The 26,718-nt window shown below is 39.7% G+C and overlaps 4 protein-coding genes across 7 annotated transcripts; all 4 read right to left on the bottom strand.

Moving 5' to 3' along the window:
* Positions 1-1,330: 1,330 nt before the first annotated feature.
* Positions 1,331-7,556, bottom strand: RB195_016364 (uncharacterized protein; the record flags this gene model as incomplete). 2 transcript variants are annotated; one of them, XM_064207489.1, is made up of 8 exons in its annotated part: positions 1,331-1,396; positions 2,697-2,819; positions 4,436-4,552; positions 5,063-5,128; positions 5,444-5,553; positions 5,634-5,737; positions 6,001-6,092; positions 7,497-7,556. In XM_064207489.1, the coding sequence occupies 8 exons, from the start codon at positions 7,554-7,556 to the stop codon at positions 1,331-1,333; spliced, it is 738 nt and encodes a 245-aa protein (XP_064063370.1). The 2 variants fall into 2 exon arrangements, with proteins under 2 accessions (XP_064063370.1, XP_064063371.1); XM_064207490.1 differs by lacking the exons at positions 5,063-5,128; positions 5,444-5,553; positions 5,634-5,737; positions 6,001-6,092; positions 7,497-7,556 and adding an exon at positions 4,633-4,644.
* Positions 7,557-8,379: 823 nt separating this feature from the next.
* On the bottom strand, positions 8,380-12,819 carry RB195_016363 (uncharacterized protein; the record flags this gene model as incomplete). 2 transcript variants are annotated; one of them, XM_064207488.1, is made up of 14 exons in its annotated part: positions 8,380-8,431; positions 8,523-8,596; positions 8,987-9,064; positions 9,131-9,240; positions 9,458-9,582; positions 9,642-9,715; positions 10,066-10,179; positions 10,286-10,424; positions 10,482-10,560; positions 10,625-10,718; positions 10,778-10,904; positions 12,107-12,299; positions 12,589-12,733; positions 12,793-12,819. In XM_064207488.1, 14 exons carry the CDS (start codon positions 12,817-12,819, stop codon positions 8,380-8,382), a joined length of 1,431 nt encoding a protein of 476 aa, XP_064063368.1. The 2 variants fall into 2 exon arrangements, with proteins under 2 accessions (XP_064063368.1, XP_064063369.1); XM_064207487.1 differs by lacking the exon at positions 12,793-12,819 and having other exon boundaries at positions 8,393-8,596; positions 12,589-12,730.
* A 493-nt stretch (positions 12,820-13,312) lies between these two features.
* Positions 13,313-20,136, bottom strand: RB195_016362 (uncharacterized protein; the record flags this gene model as incomplete). 2 transcript variants are annotated; one of them, XM_064207486.1, is made up of 13 exons in its annotated part: positions 14,335-14,343; positions 14,403-14,466; positions 15,755-15,811; positions 15,892-15,929; positions 16,459-16,489; positions 17,657-17,704; positions 17,780-17,871; positions 18,590-18,654; positions 18,803-18,893; positions 19,592-19,712; positions 19,784-19,856; positions 19,965-20,032; positions 20,117-20,136. In XM_064207486.1, 13 exons carry the CDS (start codon positions 20,134-20,136, stop codon positions 14,335-14,337), a joined length of 777 nt encoding a protein of 258 aa, XP_064063366.1. The 2 variants fall into 2 exon arrangements, with proteins under 2 accessions (XP_064063367.1, XP_064063366.1); XM_064207485.1 differs by lacking the exons at positions 14,335-14,343; positions 14,403-14,466; positions 15,892-15,929; ... (1 more) ...; positions 19,965-20,032; positions 20,117-20,136 and adding an exon at positions 13,313-13,427 and having other exon boundaries at positions 19,784-19,920.
* Positions 20,137-20,167: 31 nt separating this feature from the next.
* RB195_016361 (uncharacterized protein) lies at positions 20,168-22,287 on the bottom strand (the record flags this gene model as incomplete). Its single annotated transcript, XM_064207484.1, has 3 exons — positions 20,168-20,192; positions 20,990-21,053; positions 22,155-22,287. 3 exons carry the CDS (start codon positions 22,285-22,287, stop codon positions 20,168-20,170), a joined length of 222 nt encoding a protein of 73 aa, XP_064063365.1.
* Between the last annotated feature and the right edge of the window lie 4,431 nt (positions 22,288-26,718).

The following is a 26,718-nucleotide window of genomic DNA, read 5'->3' as shown; positions in this document are numbered from 1 at the left end:
CAATTCGAAAAAAGTTGGAATTCAGCAGTCATTTCGCGATCTCAACCAGCTAATAATCATTTAAAAATTCCGCTTCTCTCCCGCTCTACACCCCCATATTGACGTCCCGAAGTAGATATCCTTTGGATATTATTTTGGGTGAAACACCACGGTCAATCCCTTGCGACGAGATTCCTGAGTAACGAAGTATGTTGAAGTTTCGCTGTAGCAAACCGGTGAAAATTCGAGTACCCTCGACTTCACTGTTGTCGCAGGGATCCGATTTGCTCGAACCGAGTTTTGGACCTCTAACATGGTAGCTATGATTTTGCGTCTGCAACACTGCCATTCACGTTTCACTTCCCATTTTCTGATGTTCTTTCAGTATTGAATCAACTTTTCTGGCATTACTCCAGGAGCACCTTTCGCCTTTTATCGTTTCTATCGTTATTTTATTTAGTTTTAGACCTTTAACAAGGTAAATATGATCTTGCGGTTAATCGTCCTGAAAAAAAAAAACGGCGTAGAATTCGCTTTAGTTACTAAGACGCACGTTAAAGGGCGCTCTCGCCTCTGGCACTTCGGCGTGGACAGACTAATGGAGAGATATCATTAATCTTGCAAAATGGTGACGCGTTGTGAGCGATTTCGTAGGAAAGAATGCCGTCTTCCACGCCGGTTTTTACGACGACTAGAGGACTGGAGCCACCCTCTTTTCCGCAATCTACGACCCAACTCTACGCCTTCCCTGACGTTTCCCTAGGCTGGCTTAAAGGCGTAGGAACATCGACAGAATCGCTACAATTCTAGGAAATGAGGAATCGGAGTTCCACAGATCTTAGTTATGGAGTTAGTAGATAAAGAGTAATGATATACAACAATACTACTAGACACAGTTTCTAGTAGTTAAAAACTGAACCGCTATAAAAAAAACAGTTCAGATGTTACTATACTATACTACTATAGTTGTAGTTTCTCGTACAATTATTTCTCTTTTGAGGATCTATGTCAGTAAAATGATTCATTTCCTTCATAAATGCCGAGAAGCTGAGAGGCATGAAACCCGGAGTTTGTTTTTCAGAAATGAAAAATTGGTTATGTCTGTTTTTGAACTACATTAAAACTGGCCTTTCCTGTGAATATCAGCTGCGAGTATGCAACCTTCTTGAAGAACCCGCTCAAAGCTGTTGTGTATGCCTTTGCCTAGTAAACAACAGGCAAATAACAACAAGAAGAAGCAAATATTTGATTTAAAAAAGACGAATTTTGAATTATTTTAATATTCATTTGTCTTTGTTTGTTGCTTTAATGAGATTATTCCATGTATTCAGTGATACTAAGCTATATAGATTCAGGATTTCTTCTTCGATTTTCTTTTGCGACGTGGTGATCTCGAGCTCTGTTTGAAAGGCACCCTCTGCAGATAGATTGTATTTTGTTGAGAAATAGTCGTGAGAGAATTTTTAAATCTAAAAATGCACATGAAAATGAAGAAAACTGGCAAATTATCTCTATTATTTGTTAAAGAACCTCTAGCTCTATACGATAGCGGTATTTTCTTTTTTCTACTCAAAATTTTTTTTTAGATCACTTGAATGGAGTGTTAAGTGGACACAATAGATCATTTTCAACACCTGCTTTTTGCATCTAATCGAGATAACCAGTCGAAAGGTGTTGAAGAAGAGATTCTTTTGTACAGGAATGAAGCAGTGCCCGGAAGTATTAATTTTAGCGCTTCAAAAATGGGAATTTTGACCTTAACGATGGACCGTACATCGATCCTCCGAAGTAAAGAAAAAAATTCAATTAAAAAAAAAAAGCTGCAACGATGTATTTGATAATATGCTGCTCATTTTTGATGCTCCCATCGTTTCCAATAATTTCTTTCCTTCTGTCAATAGAATTTCCTTTGTAGGGGTTCCAGATGGATTATGCCTATACGGGGTCGTAGATTATAAGGAGGAGGGTGATTCCGTCCATTTCTTCTTAATTGCCGTAAAAAACCGGTCCGGAAGATGAGACGCGTGCACAAGGCTGGCGCGCGCCGATAGAACTCGTTTTAGAAAATAGCGCCCCAGAACGCTCGAAGCCGCATGTTCTGATCCGTTTTTTTACGGCAATTAGGAAGAAATGGACGGAATCACCTTACCCCCCATAATCTACGACCCCGTATAGGCATAACCCACCTGAAACCCGCACCACCACAGATTCGTGGGGTGATGCCTTTAAATATGAAGGGCGTCAACAGAACTTCATTTGTTCTATCACATAAGAAGTTGGATTGTAGTGAGCACGGAAGAAACAAAGGTCGTTCACACGTCTTTTTTCTGGACTACTACGCTTAAGAAATGAGCGTGATTACGCTCATATACACATAGCGTAAATGAACCCGTAAATGAACCTTACCCTCCCAAGCCTATCCGTTCCCTTGGAGTTCCTAAAATTGTCAACTTCTGCCTTCAACCTTAAATGCAAAAGGCAAAAGATGTTGTGAAAGTGTTCTTTTTTGTCCACTTGACAATCCATTTTAATACAAAATAAATAAAATAAAAAATCTACGCATATTACTTCACTAAGCAGAAAACTACTCCAGATAATACAAACGATTTTGCCAGTCTTTTTATTCTCACGTGCATTTTTATATCTGATACACAGTAAGTAATATAAATATAATTGTAAGTCATCGGATGAAAAAAGGAGTAGAAAATATGTATTACACGTAAGTGTTGTATCCTCTTTTCGTCATCCACACCGATAAGCATTTCGTTGCGCTCATTTTGTGGAATTATCACATGCCCGTATTCTCTGTTCACTGGACCTGGCTGGCGTAGAATGCTAGACTGAAAGTACCCGGATACGACAGGAGTTCCGAAGATGTTTAAAAAAATGGCCGTGTAAAATTCAAAGATGGTAGATTTTAAGAAGGGTTATGGATTTTTCTATTTTTTTGCTTTTTGCTATTTTCTGCGTTGTGTGTACGGTAACGTAGTGGTTTGCTCTAAATGACTATTGAACTTCATAGGAGGCAGTTTCTGTATGGAATTTCTATGGGACAGAAATAGGAAAACTGGCTTTCTTCCCGTCTTCTTTCCATCCTACAAAATGCTAAAAGTGAATTGCTTTGCATCAAATATGACCCAAATTATTCTCATTATTAGAGCATTGTCCAAGATCAAATTTTTCCATTCTTTTTCTCTAACAGAAATCAGAATTTCAGCACATTTTCCCATTCCAGACAACTGGCACCATGTTTTAGAAATTCATTTTTATATCTGGAGAAAATGTCTGAGGAAGCCTTTATGTGAAGCTTTTCCATCCCAGGTGTTCTGAATCTTTTAAAAACTAGACTGGAAAAAGTCGGAAAAAATTACATAGTAATATTAAATATTATCTCTTTAACTCTTCTCATCTAAATTCCAAAACAAAACTTAAGGTTTCCTACAGAGTATTGGATATTCCACACAAAAAAAAAAACTTCTTCTGCAAAACTCGTTCAAAACTCTGTCAGTATACTCTTCTTGTAAAATTATTAATGATCTTCTGACAATATTCACACAATGTTCATTTTTTATCAAGTCCTATTGAGTTTAAATGTAGTAGTTAGTTGAAAACTAAGAAACACTTGAGTTATTAATCTTTTAAGTATGGTTCTGAGCTTATTCTTCCTCTTCAAATGTTTCAATCCACTTCGTTGACCCTACGCAATGGAACCTTAGGGATCGTACTGCCGTATTTGTGGGACGTGTGCGTTAATCTGTTTTTTCGCCAAGATAATGTATCGACTTGTATATTGACTCCTTTTATCCCTCCTTCCCCTCCTCACTACTCTTCTCCTTTTCTTCTTCTCCTCCTCTTCTTCCTCCCCTACCCCTCCCGCTGCCCTTCTCCCGCCCCCTCTCTCGGATTGGAAAAATCCTTTCACCCTGTCTGAATTTGGCGTACAAATCCAATGACTGCAAACTAAAATCTGAGAGGCGTCTAGGCTACAAACAAGAAGATAAACTGCTATGTTTTTGCTAAGATTATGTTATCTTATCCATGCAATATTACGCTGAAAATGTCTAATAAAAGTAAGAAAGAAATTCTATGAACCTGCTGGCACTGAAGGGACGGATTACTGTGGGCCCACCCCCTTGAAGGACATTATAAATAACGTCGGCAGCACATACCGGCCCTGACTTGACCGGATCTACGGCATGCGAAATCATCTTTCATTTAGATAGAACGGACTCTACAATCATTCTCCTGATCTAATCCGATTGTGCGGTGAATGCATTAGTACGAGGTGGTTTGTAGGAGGACTGTGGAGTACTGAAGAAAAACCAAGTATTCGCGGAAAATTAAATGTTTGCTCATGATTCTTGGAGTTTTGCAACCTGATAGTGTTTTGAGAAATGTTTCCGAGAGATCCCATGCAAAAAAAAAGGATCAAGATATTCATAAATCCAATTAATACCCGTTTCTTTTCGTAGTAACCACTTTTCCGCCTTTCATTGTATCGTAAAACAATTGATTTCACATCAGAAGCCATAAGCACTGAAGGTGTCTGTTGCAAAGAATCCGAGAGCGCTTTCTGAAATTAAAATAAAATAATCCGGAATATAACGTCATGCACATCGGTAACACCAGTCGAATGAAGAAAATTACCCGAACCTGCACCACCATCCTTAAATAAGAGAAAGAAATGAGAGCACCTAGCGCTGTTTTGCTCACAACTCTAGAGTGACGTTTTTATCACATGCTCTTGCGGACTACATAGTTTATCCCGAAAGTGTTCAACCGGTGAGCGCAACGCGTCGGCCGCAACATGCGCCTGTTTGACACACTCCTTTTCCTTTGAACTTCATCAGAATCCCATCGTGCTCATCCGATTGATCACATTCGTTGCGGACTGTGTGAGGACCAATAATATTCTGCTCCCGAGCAGAATATTATTGGTCCTCACATGATTGTGCTTTTCTTTTCATTTTTCGACATCTTGTGGCTGTCAATGTGTACTTGTTCTTATCCAGATGATGATAAGTAACTGCTCTCATCTCTCTTCAAAATAATTCGAGCAAATAAAAGTAGTAAATTGGCTTGCCTCCATGATCTCGATCGCCACAGCATCGACTGGTCGTTCAATAATCATATCCACAACTCCAGCCTGCTAAAATGATTCTACGATAAGCTACTGATAGTGCACCTATCAGCTAACGGTTTGAAAATCTTCTGAAGTCTCGGGAGCCCGTAAGTACGTGAATCAGAGGTATTGTGAATATCATGTTTCTTTAAGCCATTCCTCTCCTTGGTGCTTTGTCAATGCGAAGATGCGGAAATTCTTATCGAAGTAGTGTGGAAAAGTGGAAGGAACCAAGGATTGTGTGCTTCGTGAAAATGAGAGAGGAAATATGCGAGTATTTTATTTAATTCAAAAGGATATTGGTATTACAGGTAAAGATAAGAAGAACCATGGTGTACTCACTGTTAGTGCGCTTGTTATTAAGGTCATACAAACGTCCTTGTCCGACACTGGTGTGGAATTAACGTCAATAATGCGATCCATTACTTTCAGTGTCTTTGAGGTTAGAGAATCTGAAAAAAAAAACAAAATCGTATGGCTCCAAGGAGAAAAATGCTCAACTCAAAATTCATGGGTTGCAAGCAAGGGAGACCTTCTTCCACGTTGCTGACAATAACTTGATTTTGATAGTGTTTAAGGTACAATCCGAATTTCAATCCTTCGCAGAACGACATGGTTACTAAGTAATAAACGAATCTGAAAATGTCTATTACCTTAAGGATCAGATGGGAAAAACGAGAAATCCTAATAATAAGAATAATATACTCCCATACAATGGCGATAGTAGATGCAACTTTCTTTACACAACTGCTAGGAAATGCTACGAAATTCACATAAGCAGTGGGACGTTAAAACCGGTCTTGTACTACCGTTATATATTTTAAATATCCCCCAGTAGGAGTGATGCTAATTTGTGATAAATTTATGCATTTTTTCCTTCTGATAATGATAATACTAACCCTGGTCTCACAATGAAATTCCGCTCCCGCTGTGGTGCAGCAAACACATTTGCATCAGCTGGGACTACTTCCACTGTAGCTTCTTTCTCGCCCTACAACGTTAATATTATTCTTCTCAAATGTATTCGAAATATTGTTAGACTGCCTCAGTTCTTCATAAACTTTGTCCTATTCACTGATGTAGATGAGTACTACAAGTCCTATTACGAAAATCTGCATACCTAAGATTGGCAAAATACGACTATAATACTCAGCGTACAGCAATGCTAAATTGTATAGCGCCCGACAACTTTCCACAGCCTATTACTAATTTTAGAACGCACAATGTGTTCACACAACGTATGGATAAAGCATATTGCATAGTCGGAGCAAAAATCCTCTAAGGCCTGTACCAAAGAGTGGAACTGGCAAGAGTTCCACCTCAATCGCAACCACCAACTCCACCGCGCTGCTTCGAGCGCAACTGCACCAGGCTTCATGTATAGTGGAATCAAAACGACATGAAGCACTGTGCAGCTGCGCAAGGCTGCCGGCAGAGTTCAGAGCCGCGCGGGTGGTTGGCGGTTCTGCGGTTTTGGTGGTTATTGAGCGCGCTGTTGTGAATAGTCAATAATCACCAAAACTGCAGAGTTCAGAACCGCGCGCTCGCGCGTCTCGGTTTCGTCTGAAGCGGTGCTGTCGCAGCGGTTAGGATCGAGTAAGGACCTTCACTACCACCGTTCATTGCTACAGTCCAGGACGATCCCACGTCGATTCAAACGCTCTCTCAGAGCATTTGAAGCTCCTCGAAGCTTTTTTCGTCTTGTATTTTTTTGTACGTTGTCTCTTCTTTTTTCTTCAAGAAATACTCCATGGATTTTAGCTTATGGCATTTTAATTTCTGTCCGTTTCTGTGTAATTGTGCACGACTAACATCTTATCACGACTAAACGTTATGCTAAGAAAACCCTTCTTAGCTATTTTAATAGCTTCTTCTGGTAATAGAACATCTCTTCAATAACTTCAGTTTGTGAGGAATGGGTTTCTGCTCCACTTTTCGTGTAATTATGCAAGCGTTGTTCTAGAGCAGATGTTAGGATTTCACTGCGGCTATGAAAAACGTAAATCATGCACAGTTACGCGAAGAAATGGTGAGGAATTCAGTTCCTAGAACGACACTTTAAAAAATTAAAAACAACACAAAAGTAAAACAAGCTATAGAGCTAATGGAAAAGTTCTTCGCTGAGACATCGCAGTCCCATTCATGGACTATTTCAAAAACAAGAGAAGATATGAAAAAGAAGACGGAATGAGGTCCGAAGACCTGGTGCACTCTTTCGCCATGGACACGATAAGTCGCTCCAATACAACATGTTTTCGTCTATTACACATATCACGATCACTTGCTGTACAACATTGTTTCTATTTTTTTTCCTACGATATTGCAACGAATGGGAACTATTTTTCTTGACTGCTTTCTAGTTCGATGAGAGATAAAAGACTGTATACGAACTAACCGTAGCTAGTGATCCTTGCGTATCCGCAGTTTGCGATTGCTTTTGGTTGGTAGGATTCATCACAGTAGCGAGTAGAAACGTGTTTTACACATTTACTTTCTAGAATGAACCAAACCGACAGAGCTGCGGTCAACAACGTCACGATAACCATCATAGATCTTGAAAAAACACATCACTTTCATAAAATCATGACTGTTTTCAATGTCCACTTGGTTCAAAACACAACTGTGTTTGCTAGCAGTATACAATTGCGAGGTTGACGTTAGTGAACTGTGCACTTTAGAACTTCAATTAGCAAGAACAACTGTGAAAAGTGCATCTATGTGTTTTAAGGTGAATGTACCACTCGATAGCAGCTAAAAATTTTGCCCTTCAACAGCCATTTGTACGAATAAAAGTCATTGTGTAACGAAATCACTGGCCAAAATAGACTTCATTCGAATTACAAAAGAACAAGTGAAACAAGAAGGTATTATATTTTCAACAACTGTGAAACAGTGGAACAACAAGCATACACATATAAAATTTCAGAAGCAACATGGACAAACTATGACTAAATTCGGACATAATCAGCTAGATATAGCTGGGAGAAAACGACCTGAAGCCTGGTGTTGTTGCGTAAGCGGGCGCTTCCGAAACAACAAATAGCAAGGGGTCACGATAGGTTGGTACCATCGTTAGATGCGTTAGATCGCTGAAGAGAGTCCCTTTTCGATGGGACTCTCTAGATCCACCGCGCCGCTACGAACGCACTTGCTTACGCAACAATACCTTACTTCAAGTCTTTTTGAACCAAGAATAACAAAAACAAGAATAAATTTGTAACAAGAACAAATAACATGAAAACAAACACAATTGCCCTAAGCAGAATTGTGGTTAGAACCTAAACTAATGAATTATGACCTTTCATGATCTTCTTTCGGACTTTCAGAGACCTGTGCGCTTTCAACAGTATGTGTCACCAATCCGTAAACAGACAATGCGACAACGTAGATAGGGTTAGACCCAGCGAAATGGTTAACATACTTAAGAAAAGGGAATACATCTTCGTCACGGCGAACTATTGCCATTGCTCCGACAGTTGGAGGACAACGAAGAATCTGTAAAACGCTCTTTCACAAAATTCGCCTTCAGGATATGTAATAAAGAGCACTGTTCGTCTGTATTTCTGCTTGATGAAGCAGAAAGTAGGAAAACGAGGTGAGATGATTCTATGTCGGATCGAAGCGCTTGCATTAGAAACCAAAAAAATGAGGTTAGATAGTTCTTAATTTCGCAATAAGTGTTCATCGCTAAGCAGGCACATTCACTTAAGAGAAGTCCTTAACTGACTTCTTTCAAATAAGCTACCAGTTATTTCTTTCAAATAAACAAAATCAGCCGAGTGCATCTACGCTTCGTAAAAAAAAGACCATATGTTTTCAAATGATTCTGATTTCATGATTCTACCCCACCGAAGTCGAGAAGTTACTTTCTAGGACCAAAGGTACCGGTTCTTCCACATCTTTCTTGATGTAGACAATTTCTCCTCCAGCGTCTTCGTTCCAGTTTGATCTCCCGAAATAGAACTAGAAAATACCCATTTTATGCAATAATACATGAATAAAATAGAAATCAATAGCTAGGCTAAGCACCCAAAAGTCGATCGATGGCCCATTTTTTGTGTATTGGTCGGCGTCCTCGTCTCCAAGAACAGTGTAGCATCCGTGGGTAAGGCGGAAGATCCTCAGAGTAGTATGCGGTTCTAGAATGTGTTCATGATATGAAGTAGAACATTCTCGATAACTTAGTTTGCCAGCAGAGTTCGTTATGACCCAGACGGTTCTCTTTGCTGTTTGTACGCATTTGGTGAGTATCGATCGATGCGCCGGGGCGCCGATGGGAAGAAACACGATCGATAGTCACCAATTCGTGGGGAGGCCACTACGCCACGGAAACTCTTCTGGCTTTTTTGTTCGCACCTTCGTACTCAGATCCAGTTACACTTTTGATGAAGTTCATCATTGTGTTGGAGCGCAGCGCTTTTATAAATTCAATAGCGCATCCATCAGAGCTAGCAGTTTCGATATCATATTCGTTCATCCACCTGGAACTCAGGAGCGCTGCGTGTTAGCGTGCGGATTCCTTTTCATAAGCACGGCAAACCTTTTATTTACAGGACCCCTTCCCACAAAATTCCCAGAATCCATCGCTAGCAGAAAATCATCATAGAAAACATTCTGAAAGCGTTGTAGTCAGTATAAAATCATCAAGCAACTAGTAAGAATAAGAAACATTTTGCATGGAGATTTCTTTTCTTCTTCCTTTAACCTTTTGATTTTCTCTTCTTTTGACTGATGTCCATGTTTACAAGTAAATTATCATGTGAAAATAGACTTTGATTGTTAGGGCCCATGGTAACTTAGCATTCGTAACCCAAGCGCGTGACGTACCACAGAAGTAAAAAAGCGCCTGAGTCCTTACGGGAAATTTATCGACTGAAGAGTGTTACTTGCCTCTTTCGTTATGTTTAAGAGTTAGTTTTAACTTGACATGATTGAAAATCATGAGATAAGTTACTCAACCTCACCTGAAAAGCGCTTCTGATCTGGAGTTCACTCGATTTCTTGAAGATCTCCCTCATGCTTTTTTCAGAATTCCCATTGAGAACTTGATCACTGAAGAATGAAGATAGAACTGAATCCTGAAAAAATGAGTAGTCAAAAGATAGAATGTTTCTTGAGGTAAAGTGAGTGATTTTTAAATAAATAAACTGCCCGCACAACTAAGTGTATAAGAGAAAAAATTACACCGTAGGGTGAAATCAGCGAGCGAGTCAGTGGTGGGCGAATACGTGGCTCAATTGGGCGATTAGTGTGGAACCAGCCATTTATGGAAAGACGCGGAGAGTTTTCCTCTCCAATAACTTCAGCAACAGAATGCCAAGATCTAAGCACCTACACATGATACAGTGTAACAATAATAATATTATAACAAGCCTCGTACCTCTCAGAAACCTCAAAAAGAAGCAGAGAGTTCCTCTGTGGAGTGAAAGAAGTGAAGACCTCCGTGGGTTCACAATTTTCTGGAAGAATTCCATGTTGAATGTAAGTTGGGGCACAGTGTAAGAGGGCTACAGGGAACAATACCGTTTGTGTTGTAGATGTTGGTCTGTCCTCCAAATGACTCCTCCCAGGGCTCTTCTGTGAAATAATATACGAAGGCAAAATGACGATTTTCAACCTAGGCAATTGGATGGAGAGAGAAACATGAAGTTTTCAAAATAATTAATAAATACGTACTTGATCGGAATGAGGAAGTAGGCAATCAGTGGTCGCATAACAACTACCTGTGGAGTCAACCTCCGGTAGAAGATCTATCCCACTGGTATTCGCTAACCACTCGCGCATTTCATTACAAAGGAATTTCCTGGAACCATATTTCTATGACAAAACACAACAGGATCACACTTACAGACTTGTAGTCGGCAAAAAAACGTTTTGTAACACGACGACGCGACTAGCCCTCGGTGAGGGCGCTTAGCACTCTCCACAGTGTGCAGAAGACTCCCCGAATATCCATCCTTTTTGTTTTTTTTTTAAGTTTTCTATTGTTCTTTTCTGTATAACAGTGTATGAATTAAATTAGATAGTCTTAGCAAGGATATAATTCATCAATTCTCTCGCTTGTTCCGCTCCTATGGAACCTCCAAAAGAATCTCTGTTTGTAAAGATTTACTTCCCACCTCTTCCTGGTTTAACTGCACCATTTTTTAAGAGAACCCATTTTTACTAGCAGAGTAATTTCTCCTGATTCCAAAGCATCTCCTCAAAGACCTCAGTCAGACTGTCTGGAGGGATTTTCGTCCCACTTCTTCTGTAACCGTAAATAGTCACCCTTCTTTTGAATGGATCTTGAGATTTCAACGAAAGCAAATGGGGTAAAGTGAAGTTGTGGGGGTACACTCAGTCGCGCTCTTGTTTCTGAAGGTAAATAACTACAATCGAATAAGGCGTAAGCATTGGTCTGTTAGGATCTCTGACATGTAAGCTGAAGTTACTAAGAGAAAATGTGAAATAAAGCGTCCAGAAATGAGAGCATGGTTGAGTGCCCCTCCCTCCCCCCGTTCCAAGCAAGCAAAACAATAAAACTAATAAAAAAAGGCTTTGTTTAAAAAATACATACGCCTTTTCATGCATTATTAGACGGAGAACACTACAAGGAACAAAAAGAAAAGAGATACGTGTGAGTGGTGTGTGTGTGTGATGTGATGTGTGTGAGAGCTACCTGAGGGACCTCATCAATAGGCATCCGAAGATCACCTCAGCACACTGCTCAGTAGGCCGTCACTTCTGCTAGAAATGTTTTCAGTTGAAAACTTGAAACAACCCCTACTCAAAGCCCACTTGAGAAGCTGACTTCCACGTTCAGCATGTATCCTTGACATAATCTTTGAAACAGTTGTGGTTTCATTTCTGGATCAGACATTGACCTCACAGAATTCTCCTGGTAAGTTCACGCGTTCGAAAAGGTCGCCTTGTCGTGTTACAGGAGGTTTTATGTCGACTGTACTTCGCAATTTTGCAGACTTCTAAAAAAATAACGATGAGTTCTAAGACCAGATTACAGACCGGAAGCTATTTATTCCTGGGTACTTGGATCCATCAAGAGTCTGCAGATCGGGTGTTTGTAATAGAGAGTACAGGTCATTCTCTTTGCGGTGCCAAGCCGGATACTCTATGAGTTCCTGCTCAACATGCTCGATCGCGGAACTGTCAACTTCGAGGAAGTTACGCAGCTGCCAATGAGGAAATGGTAGTTTTTCTGGAATTCAGTGCACAACTCAGATGAGCAAACCCACAAACCAAATGAGGAAAACATCTTTTGTTCAGGATTTCGAGGGAAAAATGGTTCCTAACCAAGGCACAACTATGACACGCATTTTCAAAACAAACAAAAATCATACTAAATCGACAAATCTATGAGAAGAGCGTCACCGCATATGCTCTACTGATGTCTTCGAAATCAAACGAATAAGGTATATCTTAGAGGACTCAAATATATGCAACCCTTTTAAGAGTGAAACAAAACGAACTGATTGTGCTAGACATACCTTTGAGATCACTGCGGAAGCCTTCCACAAAGTGGGTATCCTTGTAAATGGGATTGATAACAAATGAATATGATTCTAGCCGAGGACGTTTTGAGGTCCGCCTAGCACGTGAAGAAACACTTTTTTTCGGGCGAGTCTTCATTGTCTACCTCAACTTTCCTGAAAGAAACGCAAGAAAATACAAGATGGAATGAACTGCAGTACCTCTCGACACCTTATCGATTCCATCATCTGATCAATCCTTTAAAAGTACTGACACTATTGATACAAAACTTGTCAAAGTCAGTTTTGAGATCATGAATATGATGATGTTCTACTGAGATTCACAAATTCGGCCATATATTTAAGAACTTCGACATGACGGCAATGAACCCGAAAACACAACATTTAGACGCAAGAACCACAAAGAGTAAAATTCAATGCTCAAGAGTCTAGCTACCAATAAGCATACTGAATCCAAAGAAACTTCCAAGAAAATCTGCTACCCGATACACATTACACTTCCTTAGGAATGCTCAGCCGAGCGAATCTTGTGTTGAAGCCTTTAGAATCCCTGCCCAAGTCAAAGAGCAGCGCTTACAAAAACAATCATACAAAACCCGACTCAACGCGGAGGATCAACACCAAGCTGATATCTGCAGACGTCACGAGAGGAAAACCAATTCTGCAATTCTACGCGGAGAAAGCTCGCTCTGTTCGCATTTTCCTGTCCCATTGTCTTTTGTCACGGTATCCGCGGGAAGTTGCAAACTCGTCCTCCTGGGATTGCTGCCGTGTCGATGCTCGATGGTCGATCTTTAACAGTTGGAAGTGCTAAGCTGGTTGAACTCTGTGGGCCTCTAAATCCAGGGTTTGCAGACACGATTGTGAGGGTGTAGCTACAGTGCGAGGTTACTCGGTAGAACCGCAGGAGAAGCACTTCTTCAAGCTTTGCCGGCAGCTCTATTTCTTCCTTGGATGATTGGATTAGAAACCACCTTTAATTCGATGTGTTGGTTCGACGAAAAGGAGGACAAGTGCTCTGCATTGCATTGACTGCTGCCTATTTTTCACTTCAGGATTTCGTACGAATACAAATGGATTTGACACAAGCGCTATTTACAGTACGAGATTAGTGCGCATAACGATTAGCATGCTAAGCATTTCTCCTAGATGTCTTGGATTAACTGAAATAACTGGAATTAGATGCTGCAAAGGTCATCCTTCACTTTATAGACTTACCGGAGATAACAAACCTGGAGGATTCCTACATGACTTTCAGTAAATGTGACAATGAATGCCAATGCCGCTCTTTTCTCGGCACATTTGATTACGAGTAGGTCACATACTTTGCTCCACTGACAAACAGCGATTTTCCGGAAAGATTGGATAGATTGTCAGTGGAGCAGATAGGGGGATTTCCTAATCCCGTACACGGGTTCTTCCCGATCCTTTACATATATTACATATATTAATTCTGCACGTTTATTATTACTATCACGAATCGTTCATTGTTTAGATTTGACGTAATATTTTTTTTAAACAAAAAGTTCTCGTTTATTACTCGTTGGAGGCGGCGGTTCTTGTTCTTCACCGACTACTATTGGAGGAGATTTCATTCCAGTGAAATGTATAGCAATTTTAAGAAAAGAACACAAATAATATAAATGTTTATCATATCGGATAATCATTACGAAGATACTTGTTGTATGTTTGAAAATTACTTTGCTCAAATTGTTTTTTCTTAGAAAACGACTGGATTCCAACTTATGGAGCCTGGAAATAAAAGATTTGTGGAAATTTGAGAAGTTAGACGTTCTTTGTGATGACTTTACGTTATTCTTGTTCCTGTCATCATTTTCTGTATAGACTGTTTGATCTTCTACTGGAGTCATGGCTCTGAAATGGAATATACTCTGATTATTCAAGACCACTCTTCCCTTAGTTACTGTATTCGTTTTAAATAACAAGGATTCGTTCGATCAATTCCGGTGATGAAGCGGAGAATGGACCTCATATTCTGATTTTATGAAATATTTGTGTTTGGTTCGCTTTCGGCAGCTGTGGTTTGTTAACGTCGCCGCGGAAACGCGAAATGTTCCCATATATCAACGAACAAGGCATCAATTCACCCAACAAGAAAACTCTTTACACTACAGTGAAAAGAAGTGAAACCTTATGAAGTGAATTTCATTATTTTTACGAAAGAAGGTGAGAGTATCCCTCTTCATGTAGGTAACAGAGTCCAAGTTAATTCTACAATTCTCTGGGTGATCGAGGATTAGAGGGGAGACCAAAGGTTCAATCCTACATCAGCGATAAAATGTTAAAGACTCTTCCGCTTTTGCCAAGGAAAGTAAAAATAGGTGGATCAAAAGCCTCATACGTTTCAACTACAACCGTCAGGCCGAAGCCGTGGACGATTGGGTACAAGGAGATATTAAATCCGCAGACGAAAAACAACAGAAAAACGACAGAAAAGCCACTGGGAAACTCTTGCGCGTTATCCAAACGAATGGAGGTCTTATTGTCTACTGAGTAACTCGAGAAACAAGGAAGTAAGGTGACACGATCTTTCGAGGAACAAACATAGGAGGTATCTGAGACATCCGACATGTCGTACGCATGTCATACGCATATCCTTCGCCGCTAACCTTTTCTGAGGACTAGTTTGACAGAAAATTCTATTGAAACTGGACTAGTTACTTTTATTCTTGACGATTACAATGCTGTGGGGTATGAGAACAGGAGAGCTAGAAAACAGTGGCACTCTATCCTGACGAAAGTGTTTTATAGCTCGGGATACGGGACGAATCAATGACCCGCGAGTTTTAGATCTCGGCACTCTACAGGTTGATCTGTTTACTTAGTGCTTTTAACATATTCACCTTCACAGATTCTTGTACTTATCTGGTCTTGTATTACTCAATCAATCCCTTTTATTCCTAGTATAAAATAAAAATTTTCGAACTCCACGAAATAATATCGAGGTAGCTACTGAACAATGAAAATACATTTCTGTATGACGAATTTAATTAGTGTGAGACCCCTTACAACAGGTCTTACAGATGGATTTAAAATTTAGAAAATCTCAAAATTTTTCTAATTTATGGATTTTCATATGAAGAAAAATTATTTTCCTTTCTGTACACAATACTAAAATCAATTTCCAGTGTTATAGACTTACCCGGACATTCGTTTACCCTCATCTTTGTTGCCTTTGATGCCAGCAACATTCTGATGTCTGTAAATGAAGAAGGAAATATTTTTTGAAAAAAAAAAACTGGAAGCTGTTTCCCAACGAAGGAGTTAGAAAATTCATACTTGCGTTCCGTTCTCCGGCGATTACGAGGAGTGCAAGTCTAAAATGGAAAAGTTGTTTACGAGAATATCGAAAGTTTTCACCAGCTACTAGTTGTTAGCTTCGTTTCATCATTATCAAACAGTTCTTGAAGGAAATCTCATCTCCTTCCAAGTTGTTATCGCAAAAATCCGAAAAAAAAATCAAAAATAGAAAACACTTTTTCAAAGATTTCAACCGAGTCTCTCAATTTGTTATTCAAGCTAAGTCACTGAAATAAAAAGAAATTACGAGACGGTTCTTCGCAGGTATCCAGAAATACTTTTAGAACGGAGAGTGTCATAGAAAACCACATGCTCTCCATTCAGAAAGGACGGTAAACTTGTACAATGGCTTGTAGTATGTAGCCCTTGTGTTCTAGTCTGAGACACTAATTTTCTCTGCTACTTAAAAATGCTCAGAAGTATCCATAGAGTGATACCAAGTAATGTTATTGGAAAGCATCACAATGCGGTACTGAATCCAAACGAAGAAATAATGAAAGAAAAGGGGAACAAATGAAAAAGCACTCGAAATTAGTCAACACTAACCCTTGCGGTTTTTGGAGTTCGCAGAGGCATCCTGAAATTTATTTGAATTCATCATCAAATCAGTTTTATAGGACTAATTTGAGTTCCGAGTCGAGCACCAGCTGCTAGTGTGGAAAGTCAAAGGGTGCTTACAGAATATTCAAGAATCAACTCGCCGAGAAGAAATAAATTATTAGGAGTTGCTCAAAAAGCTGGCAAGCTTTTGGACATTGCTGGACTCCTAATTTTTTTATGACTGCAAGCACGCAACAGGAAATAGTTGGCCATTTTGGAAGAATATTGGTTTGCAAATGGTTATACTGCTGGTTACAAAATTTCAAAAAAAAAAAGAAAAAAACAACAAAAAAGATTACAAGATAAATTTGAGGTGGCTGGTATCTACTTCACTGGCTGTAGCTACACCTAAGAAATTTCTCCCGTTCAAATGTGCAAATCTGAGGCACAGACTCTGTGAATGTATTTGGAAATTCGAACGGACAGAAGAACAGACTCCTCCTTTATATTATAATTTGATTACTACAAGGGTAGGTCAGAGAAAAAAAGCAAAAAAAGAGTTGTCAAGAAACGTTGTCAGACGAAATCAACACGCCCAAATGTCCCGAGGTTCCCAGATTTAAGTCCACTCCAAATTCCACAAATCCCGAGTGGAAGATTTGCGACGAACACGGTGAAAAAACCCATTTGTTGACGAAGGGAGTGGACCGTCCACATGGCGAGAATAATGATTGTGATTAGAATCGTCTAATACCTTTAGGCGCTAATTTTCGTCCAAATAACAAAAGAAGAAGGTCGATCATACAGACAGGTTTCCACGGCTACCTCGCCTCTTCATTACCGCTCTCTGCACCCGCTGCTTCGTCGGATACTCAAACGTCGCTACGCAAGTTCAGCCGCACATTCAGGTGGTGTGGTGTGGGATGCAAATTTATGAGGAGAGGATAAAGAACAATCTGTGGAGAGCACTGATGCAATCAACCAAGTTTGAGGTTCACACGATCTTTGGCTGTAAATCGGATTTCGAGTCGAACAAGCGTCAAATCAGTGGTATTTTTGACAATATGATGATAACGTGAGTAATCGTTGGAATATATTCTAGTTTTTTTTTTCAATTTTTCATTTATTAGATAGAAAAGGAAGCGAACTAACTCGTTCGAAGGAACTGCGTTTACACTCACGCGCGCCATTACAAAGTGCCCACCTTTTCAATTTGTGGTCTCTCTTTCCTTTCATAAGAAATTCATCCCTCCTGAAAAAGAAAGCGCAATAACACAACTAGATGGAAATTCTGGATAGATAATTGTTGTCAGAATGTGTCACAGACCGTGGCTGTTCGAACTCATCTTGAAGTTCCATTGTTCTTTGAACATCGTACAGCTCAAACACCGGTACGCGCTTTTCTTGAAAAGCTAATCTCTGAGAATAATTCTTTTACTCTAGTTATACATGCCGTTGAACTGGTAGAACGCGCAGCAGTTTGCAGCTTGCAGAATGGCCACATCGAACCTTGTGCCGAATTTACGTCGTAAAGAGTAGAGTTGCGGCGAGCGCGTGGTAGTATAACGGTGCAAAATAGTGCCGAACGTCAGGATTTCAGTGTCTGTTGGGATTAATACAAATGGATAAAGCGATGAGGGATGAAGGGTTCGACCTGATCTATCATCTATCTCTTCGTGCTCCACTTTAACTCAGAATTGTAAAATCTGTAAATGTAAGTTCTGTAAATTGAACGTGCAGACAGTGCAAAAACCTCTTATCGCTGCGCTATTTACTTTACTGACATTGAAAAATAAAGGACAATAGCAGTCACTAAGACAAGAGAATGAAGGAGTTACTGTCTATGTCTCTGTCTGAGTTTCAAGGAGCATCTAACTATGAGAAACTATGTACAGTATCATCATGGTGACTGATTCATGGTGCAACCTTACTTAAGCGATTATGTTCGAAACTGTGCAGTTTTTAATGAGTTCCAGGCAACTGTGAGTATATTATGTTCATTAGTGTATTGGCACTCTTCCCAAGGGTTTTTTGTAGCTGCACACTTCTTTTTTTCAAGCTTCTACTTCAAGTTTCCACTCTGGAGTCGCCCATTAGATCCACCTCTCATTACATTTTACGATGAAGACTCACTCACTTCTCCACCGTAGGCAAAAAGTGGCTCTGTCTGTGTGCCAACATGTTTCTTCTGAGCAGGAGGCGCTGAACAGTTTAGAATATTAGGATATTTCAGCAGTGATCTATGGTAACCACGAGAACAGTTAGGAAATGGCTTCAAACGTCTACCCTGATATCCAAACAAATAACAAATCCTGGACTAAAATTTTGCTGCCCGCTAAAACTCACTTACCTACGCTCTTTTTTTCTAGTTGAATGTCACGCTGAGACTGCGACCTCCTTGATTGACTTGGAATTTCTACGTCATCGGCAGCATCTTCGTTCTAGAAGAAAACATAGGAAAACGGAGCAGACAATTTAAAGTAACTAACCACCACATAAAAAAAAACTACAAAACACTCCAGACTTCATGCTTATATCAATATATGCTAATAGTTATCGAATCAAGTTTCTTCAGAGGAATTGCACGAAAAAAGTGAGAACAGCGTAAAGCGGAGTGACAAAATGACGAAAATGAGAATGAATTAAAGTGTACGAAAGTGAGCAGTCAAAGAAATATTCACGAAAATGGATAAGAGAAAGTGAGCCGGACTACTTTTGACCACTTCACAGAAATTTTAGACCTAAACATACTGAAGGCGAGCTACATCCGAGGCTTAATTACTATGTATAGTCAGTGCCAAAAGTGTTTAAAGCCAGTATACCACGAAACTGACGTGGTGAAGGAATCCGTGGGAAAAAAGAGGTGGGATTTTAGATTGCGGGATCGGAGGTGGTTCATCGTAAGATACGGCGTGGGAACCATTCTGGGATTCTCCAACTCTAACTCTAGATTTTCCCTCCATGTCAGATTTGTGGTGTGCTGCCTTTAGGAGAATGAGCGACGTGTATCTCGCGAAGCGCTATTCTCTGCTAGATGCTCCCTCTTCTCGTTGTCCTCTCAATAAATTTAGTTTATCCAGTTTATCAATTCGGCATCAGCTACATGTAAGTAATTATCAATAAAATCCTGTATCATTACCAACATTCCATCGAATCGCGATTCTCTATAAATCCCATCATTGTCGAAGATGTGATCAAACTGAGATAAGTCCTCGGTTATTGGTTTTTCTTCACTTGACGGCTTGTGAGCACGTTTGTAACTGGTGAATTTGAAAACGTTTGTGTTCAAATAAATAAAAGGATTCGTAAAATCCACAAACTTGAGACTCACCCGCTAAAGACCGTGGCTATAACCATTGGGATACCCAAAGAAAACAGAAGTAGTCCGAAAGAGATAAGAAAAGCTATATAGGAGTCCTCGTCGATGGGATCCGGCGGATTCCATTCAGGAAGCCATGAAAAATTCATCGGATTTGTTTGGAGTAATCATTGAAAAACGAGCCACTTCCAACCTCTCATATCTACTTCTTCATCTGTGTAGAGCACATCAATTTTATATCGTGACATCGAAGGGATATCACTTAAAATATTCTTATGTTAAAAATTGAAGGCAATAGTCTCTTGATTAACAAACTTATGGGAAGAGAAATATTCAAAAGCTTACTTATTCTGCTTTACTTTCATGGCGGAGAAGACTCAGAATGGACTTCAATAATTAAGTTCTGATTTCTGGCGGTACTCTGAGGTTTAAAATCGAAGGTTACACAGATAGGAGCATGTACTGATGAATAAGTCACATGTTTTTTTTTAAGTGAAGGATACACAAAGAGATAAAGTGCATTCCTAGTGCATGTTGTGTCGTTCGATAGAAACAGTCCTGTCCTTATTTTTTTTTACTTTATTGACTCCGGTTCGTCAATAAAAATGAAATGTGAAGTTGACTAAACGACACATTTTGACACTTTCAATTTTATTTTGCAATTAATCGAGGTGATAAGGCCCACTGAAGGTGCTTGTGAGATTTGTATTTTCGAAGTTTGAAGAACATCGGACGAGTCATTGCGAATTTAAGAAAAAAAAAAGAGAAAAAAAGACTTGAAGAAGACATTAAAAAATGCAAAAAAAGATATAGAAAAAGCCAATGGATATTTGTTGAGGGACACTATGATGATGAAAACGGTGGAATAAAATCTGGTCAGAGTGTGCTGTCAACAAATTTAAAGTCATCTTTCCGTTTTCAAAGAACTGGAGGAAAATGAATTTTCCCTCATCCCGCAACAGTTGGATCGGCGGGTGTGTTACGGCGCCAACCTCACGAAACCGACTTCACGTTGTTATTACATAAAAGATGAAGTGGTGCAGTCGTAAAAGTTATTTTCCTCTAGTTTCATAGAGTAATAGTGGAGAGATTTCCTCGGCTTAGAAATTTCACCACAATAAAACGTTTATACCTATATCATACATCCAGACAAGTATGTATCCATGTGCACAAATTTTAATATAAAAAATTGGTACTTATAATGAAACATCCACATACCTGACAGATATGTGTAGGTGCACGGCAAACACGAGAGATATATAAACCCTACCAATGAGTTCCGCTAACAAAACAAGATGAGGTGAACACTTATTTTACGTTTTTCACAGGTCAGATAGTGGGCTGAGGTCAGCAATGCTTTGGTTCATTCATATTTGATCTCAGGAATGAGCGGATCGATGGGTTATCAGCCTAACTTAAGGCAAATATATTAATGAATAGAGCGCCAAGCATTTATGGTCAACAATGGAATATACAACATTTATAACATGGGTGACGAAAAATGAAATAAATACTGATTTATCTTACTTATGGTTCGCTCAAGTCGTTCAAGTCGCTGTAAAGTCTTGATTCCACATTAAAACTTCGACGACGTCGCCTTCTCCAAAGTCTAAAAAAGGGAACTGCATGTGATTCATCCTGGCAAAAGGCAAAACTCTTTCTAACAAAGAAAATTTTCAATCCTCTTTTGGATATGGTGCAAGGAAGAAGGATTGCGAACAGCAACTTAGGCTCTTCGCCAATCCTAAGTGTTACGGGCAACAATCCACAGCAGATATAGTGGATTCAAAAGGATCTGAAGCACGGTGTAGTTACACGAGAGGTCCTTCTGGAGCAACGCGGTTTTTGACCACTCGCAGACGTCCTCTGCGAGCTGCGTGGTTGGCAATTTGCTAAATTTTGCCAAATTATTTTACCAGGATCGAAATTGACAGCGATTTTTTGGTGATTTTCATTCTTTTTGATTTTCTTTCTGATTTTTTCATCTTTCAGGTTTCTTTTTTTGTAGTTTTGGTACGCTTGGTGTGTTTGCTTCTGCTATATGGATCTGTATCGTATTTGCATTGTTCTCAAGTTGTTGTATTGTTTTGTTCCTGTGCTTATCTCCATGTTAAAGTTCTTTTTTTTGTTTGTAACGGAGGGAGAGTAGGTGAAGAAACAAGAAAAGAACACAAACGTGGAAATAATGACAACTTTGAACCAAATTTAAAAAAGCAAAACACGAGCAAAAGCAATGCATTAACGTAAGAACGATACAGATACAACATAGATCTCTATAGCTAAAAAAAATGCAGCAAAGATGACGAAAATACGAAAAAAGAGACTTAAAAATGAAAAATCAGAACGAAAACCAAAAAAATGAATATCACCAAAAAACCGTCACCAGTTTCGATGCGGGTAAAGTCACTTGGCAGAGTTTGGCAGGTTGCCAAGCACACCGCTCGCAGACGTCCTGCGAGCAGTGAAAAACCGCGTTGCTCCAGCGCGATCGCTCGTGCAACTACACCGTGCTTCATGACTATAAGTCAGTAAACGATCCCAGCGTTACCCTTTGTAAACTTAATGCATTGTGAATGGGAGAGAACGGTGTTAAAGGGGAAGAAGATATGTTAGCTGTTGTTAGTTAGTAGCTAGTAAAGTTTATGACATAATATGTAATTGGTTACGAATTTGCATAGGAATATGAACTCAGTTTCATAAAACAGCTCAACAATTAATTTTTGCTTCTATGTTGTGATTGTAGAACGAGCAATCTCGTTCACCAATGTTAACCAGAGAGGTTCAAGGAACGTCGAACTTTTACGCTTCAGAGAGGTCAGAGTTTAAAGGCATCACTCCACGAATCTGAGGTTGTACGGATTTCAGGTGGAGTATTCGTATACGGGATCGTAGATTATGGAGAGGGGGTGATGCCATCCATTTCTTGCTAATTGCTGTAAAAAACGGCCCGAAGATGCGGCGTGTACACATGGCTGGCGCGCTCCAATCGAACTCGTTGTAGAACGTAGCGCGCTGGAAAGCTCGAACCCGTATCTTCCGGGCCGTTTTTTACGGAAATTAGGAAGAAATGGACGGAATCACCCCCTCTCCTTAATCTACGATCCCGTTTACGAATACTCCAGCTGAAATCCGCACCACCTCAGATTCGTGGTATGCTGCCTTTAATGAGTCCCAGCACTGAGCTCTCCCCGCGGAGCACTATCTCAAAATGGACTCAAAGTGGAATCTCAAGGGGTCCACTTTCAGTGTTCCAAACTCCGTGAAATGTTGGATGTTCGGTCAACACCATTTCTCGCCGCAGCGTTACAAATCCCGTATGGTTTGTGTTCGTCCCTCGCGTATCTTAGTGAAGGTATGCATTCTCAGAGTGTAGGCGCAATCTATTGTTATTAAGCGTGAGAAATGTTCGCTATAATATGGATGTGTAGTAACCAGCCCTCGGCAGCTTTCACCAACACATTCGGAAACCCTTGACGAATCGCCCCGCCGGAAAGCTGCATTGTTGGCGCTACAACAGACAGAAGCCGGTTCTTGAATTCAAATAGAATAGAATGTGTAGCGATCCAGATCTAACCACGTCACCGTTACGGAATGTGGAATACTCACCAAATCATTGTAATCCATACTTCTTTCAACAGAAATCAGAAAGAATCAAATACATCAAAGACGATCTAGTAAGAAGTTGTTATCGGACTTTGCAGCTGGGTTGACGAAGAAGGCCATGAGAGCAAATGGGCGAATCTCACACGTTTCCCAAGAAGATTCTCTGTTCTTCGATTCTGGATGGTGGTACAAGGATCTTCATGATAACCCCCACCATCAGTTCATTTACAATTGCGAATGCATTTTGCTCCGCCACTGAAAGCAACATATTGTACAGAAATGATAACTACATGAAGCCATTGTTTCCATTCTATGAATTACTACTCAACCGGGTGTACATACTAAAGTGTTCTTCGATCCCACTGTAAAAAAAGCAAGCACATTTATCCTCAACTTCTTTTGAGGGATCCAACATTTGAAGTGTGAGTCATTGGAGGAATATCACATGATGAGAGCAAGTCTTTGCATAATAGGACACCTCAAACTGGAATTCTGGACAATAGTTCGTTATGCTACGAATGCAACAAAAAAGATGCATAGGATGAGGTTGACCGATCACTTCTGCTATATGCGGCTGGATATCCTTGTTAAACGGGAATTACAGCGGGATTTCTGAAACGATAAACACGAGAACGCAATTAAATGATCAAGACTAAGAGGTCCCCATCCTTTCGGCCTCTTATTCGTCATCTGACTTTCGCAACCATTCTTTTATTTGTTTTTCCTATTCTCGCGAGGTAAATTTGGAAAGTACCGTCCAACGTCTCTGTATGATACGCTTCTACCCACCCACCTTCCCACCCACGATTGCTTCTGAATCATGCCCTTTCTCCGTTAAAGTCAGAAATCTACCGTAATCTAAAGCATCCAGGAAAATCAAACTATGGAGATATAGAGATGTACAGCGAAGTTCGAAATCTGAAGGGAAAGAAAAAAGCAATGCAAGTGTTTTTTTTTTTCGAAGTAGTTAGAGGTGCAATAATAACATCATCTACCAATTTCAATGATGAGGATAGTAACAATGAACTCCTAAAATACAAAAAAAGAATTCCTTATGGGAGAAAGGGTTATCTCCTTATTACTATGGGTTCCTGACATGCCGATACGCCGTTGCGTATGTATTTTGGGTGATTTCGAAGAGCTAAAACATTTGGAAGTTCTATGGGAGATTTTTTTACCCACATCGTTCCTCAAATTAAAAATGGTTTCTTAGCAACTACACATGCCCTCATTCAATAAATACAATACTCGAAAGAACTTAGTAATTCTTCCTCAAAGACAATCGTTTCGGTTCCGAAATACACCGTTTCCCTCCTTAGTTAAATCCCAAGATGAGCAGTCAAAGCTGCACTCGAGTATCACCTCATCAAACTCACGGACATTTTCAGGTCATTGGTCACATTCCTCGCTCACGTTGAGAGTGTTCGCCTCGATCCTCATTCCACCTGTTTTTTTCCCGACTAATTAGGCATGCTGAAGCAAGGTCACGTATTGTTGAGCGCCGAACGCACAATTCAACGACAGCTAATCGAGCAATGCAAATGTCCGGTTGTTGTTCGATGTTTTTAAGTAGTGAAAAACGGAAAAGAAACTGGAGTAACTGGACAACGTCGTTGAGGATCCAGTCAATAATATAGATGTGATCAGCAGGATTATACCGAATCTTATCTTCACTTGTTCTAGGACATTCTTCAAGTTTACGGTGATATCCCGTACGAAAATGCAATTAGCGATCAAATCAAATTAGGAATTAAAATTCCGAAACTAGGTGCGTGCTAGTATATTCCTGATTCGTTTTTTTAGCCTGAATCGAATTGATTCTGTTATACTGAAATCCCCTGGAAAATCATAACTTTTTATTCCTTTCTGGAAGAAAAGATCTTAAAAGCTATGATTTTCCATTGGAGAAAAGAAAACGTTTAGGAGGTTCCAGAAAAGAAAAAGTTTAGGTCTGGAAGAAGAAAAGAACTAAGATCCATGCCGCTCTTTCGTTAGAAGATGGGCTAGAAAGATTACCTGAAAAGACCAAATATCCTACGATTTAAATATAGCGAAATCAGCCTACAACACTTTATACTGCCTTGGTTTAGTCAATCGTAGTGAAATGAATCGTAGTGAATGCTGCGTCACACGAATTGAAGGAAGAAATCTAGCAGCTGCGAAGCTCATTCTAATATTTAGGAATGATTTCCACATTAAAACTTAAGTCCAATTTGAAGTAGGTTGTTCACCTGCATAAAACTCTTTTTTGCTTTGCGACATCTTTTTGACAAAAGGAACTGATAAATGACGATTCTGATGATTGCAAGTGTTCTGAATTCTCCCCCTGTATCGACGGAGAGGCATAGTACAAATAATCGATCGATCCCTGAATAATGCGTTTCTTCATAGTTTTCTGAATACGTTTACTGATTCGTAGGGAGAACCAAAGAAGAAACCTGACAAAATCCATAAGTATGTCGGGAGCATTCTACCGTATTCATCTCACGTATACTCTGTTGTGTTCGATTGATCTTTCATCAACACACCACTTGTCAAAAATCCAGTCTTTTGACAAGCATTTAGCATCACAATTCCGTTGCAATCCAGTTTGCATAAGTCGTTAGATATGCAGAAAAGAGAGCATGAAAAATGCTTGTTTCCAGTTCAAAATGTTCGTAATTTCTTGAGTTCATGTTTATAGCTCAACAATGGGCTAGCATAAAACACCTTTAATTTATCAAAGAAATAACTATAAAAAGTAATTGCATGATTTGAATCTCTCATTGAAATGCAAGAGAAAAGCTCAAAAGTATTTTCCGTTAATCACTCGAAGAATACAGAAGGGTCCCATGAAAAAAGAAACCAACTTTAATTACTGAGGCAACACTCCTAGAAATACTCAAGTTCGGTCAAGGCTGAAGTAAACGGAAACAATCGCCGCCGCTCTTGCAAGAAGCACTGCATCGAGGAGCATTTCAGCGCTCATCAAGCGCTTTTTTCCAGTTCATTCATTTCTTAGGTAGTTTCATGTCCACACAATTATATGCAAATGTCTACGGCTATGTTCTCCGAAGGCTAATCCAAAGCATGCGTTCATTTGCCTACAAACAGATCGCAACGATTCATATGCGACAAAACGTATGCGTTCCAAGTGTTCATTCTGTCAGATAATCATTCATTTCAACTTCAAGCTGGCTTTTCAACATTCAAACTGAGTGACGCTTCTGAACGGGTTTGGCTATTCCGTGCCGGTCGCCCTCAGAACTCCAACTATCTTCCTATTTTTTTCCTATTTTGTAATGGATTTTTTCCCGTATTTCTTCCTTTTTAACTTTTCTGATGCATATTCACATATGACTTCA

The sequence above is a fragment of the Necator americanus genome, chromosome V (assembly GCF_031761385.1).
Source record: "Necator americanus strain Aroian chromosome V, whole genome shotgun sequence".
NCBI classification, from domain to species: domain Eukaryota; kingdom Metazoa; phylum Nematoda; class Chromadorea; order Rhabditida; family Ancylostomatidae; genus Necator; species Necator americanus.
The sequence above is the reverse complement of the archived record's forward strand: the minus strand, read 5'-3'. Positions and strand labels throughout refer to the sequence as shown.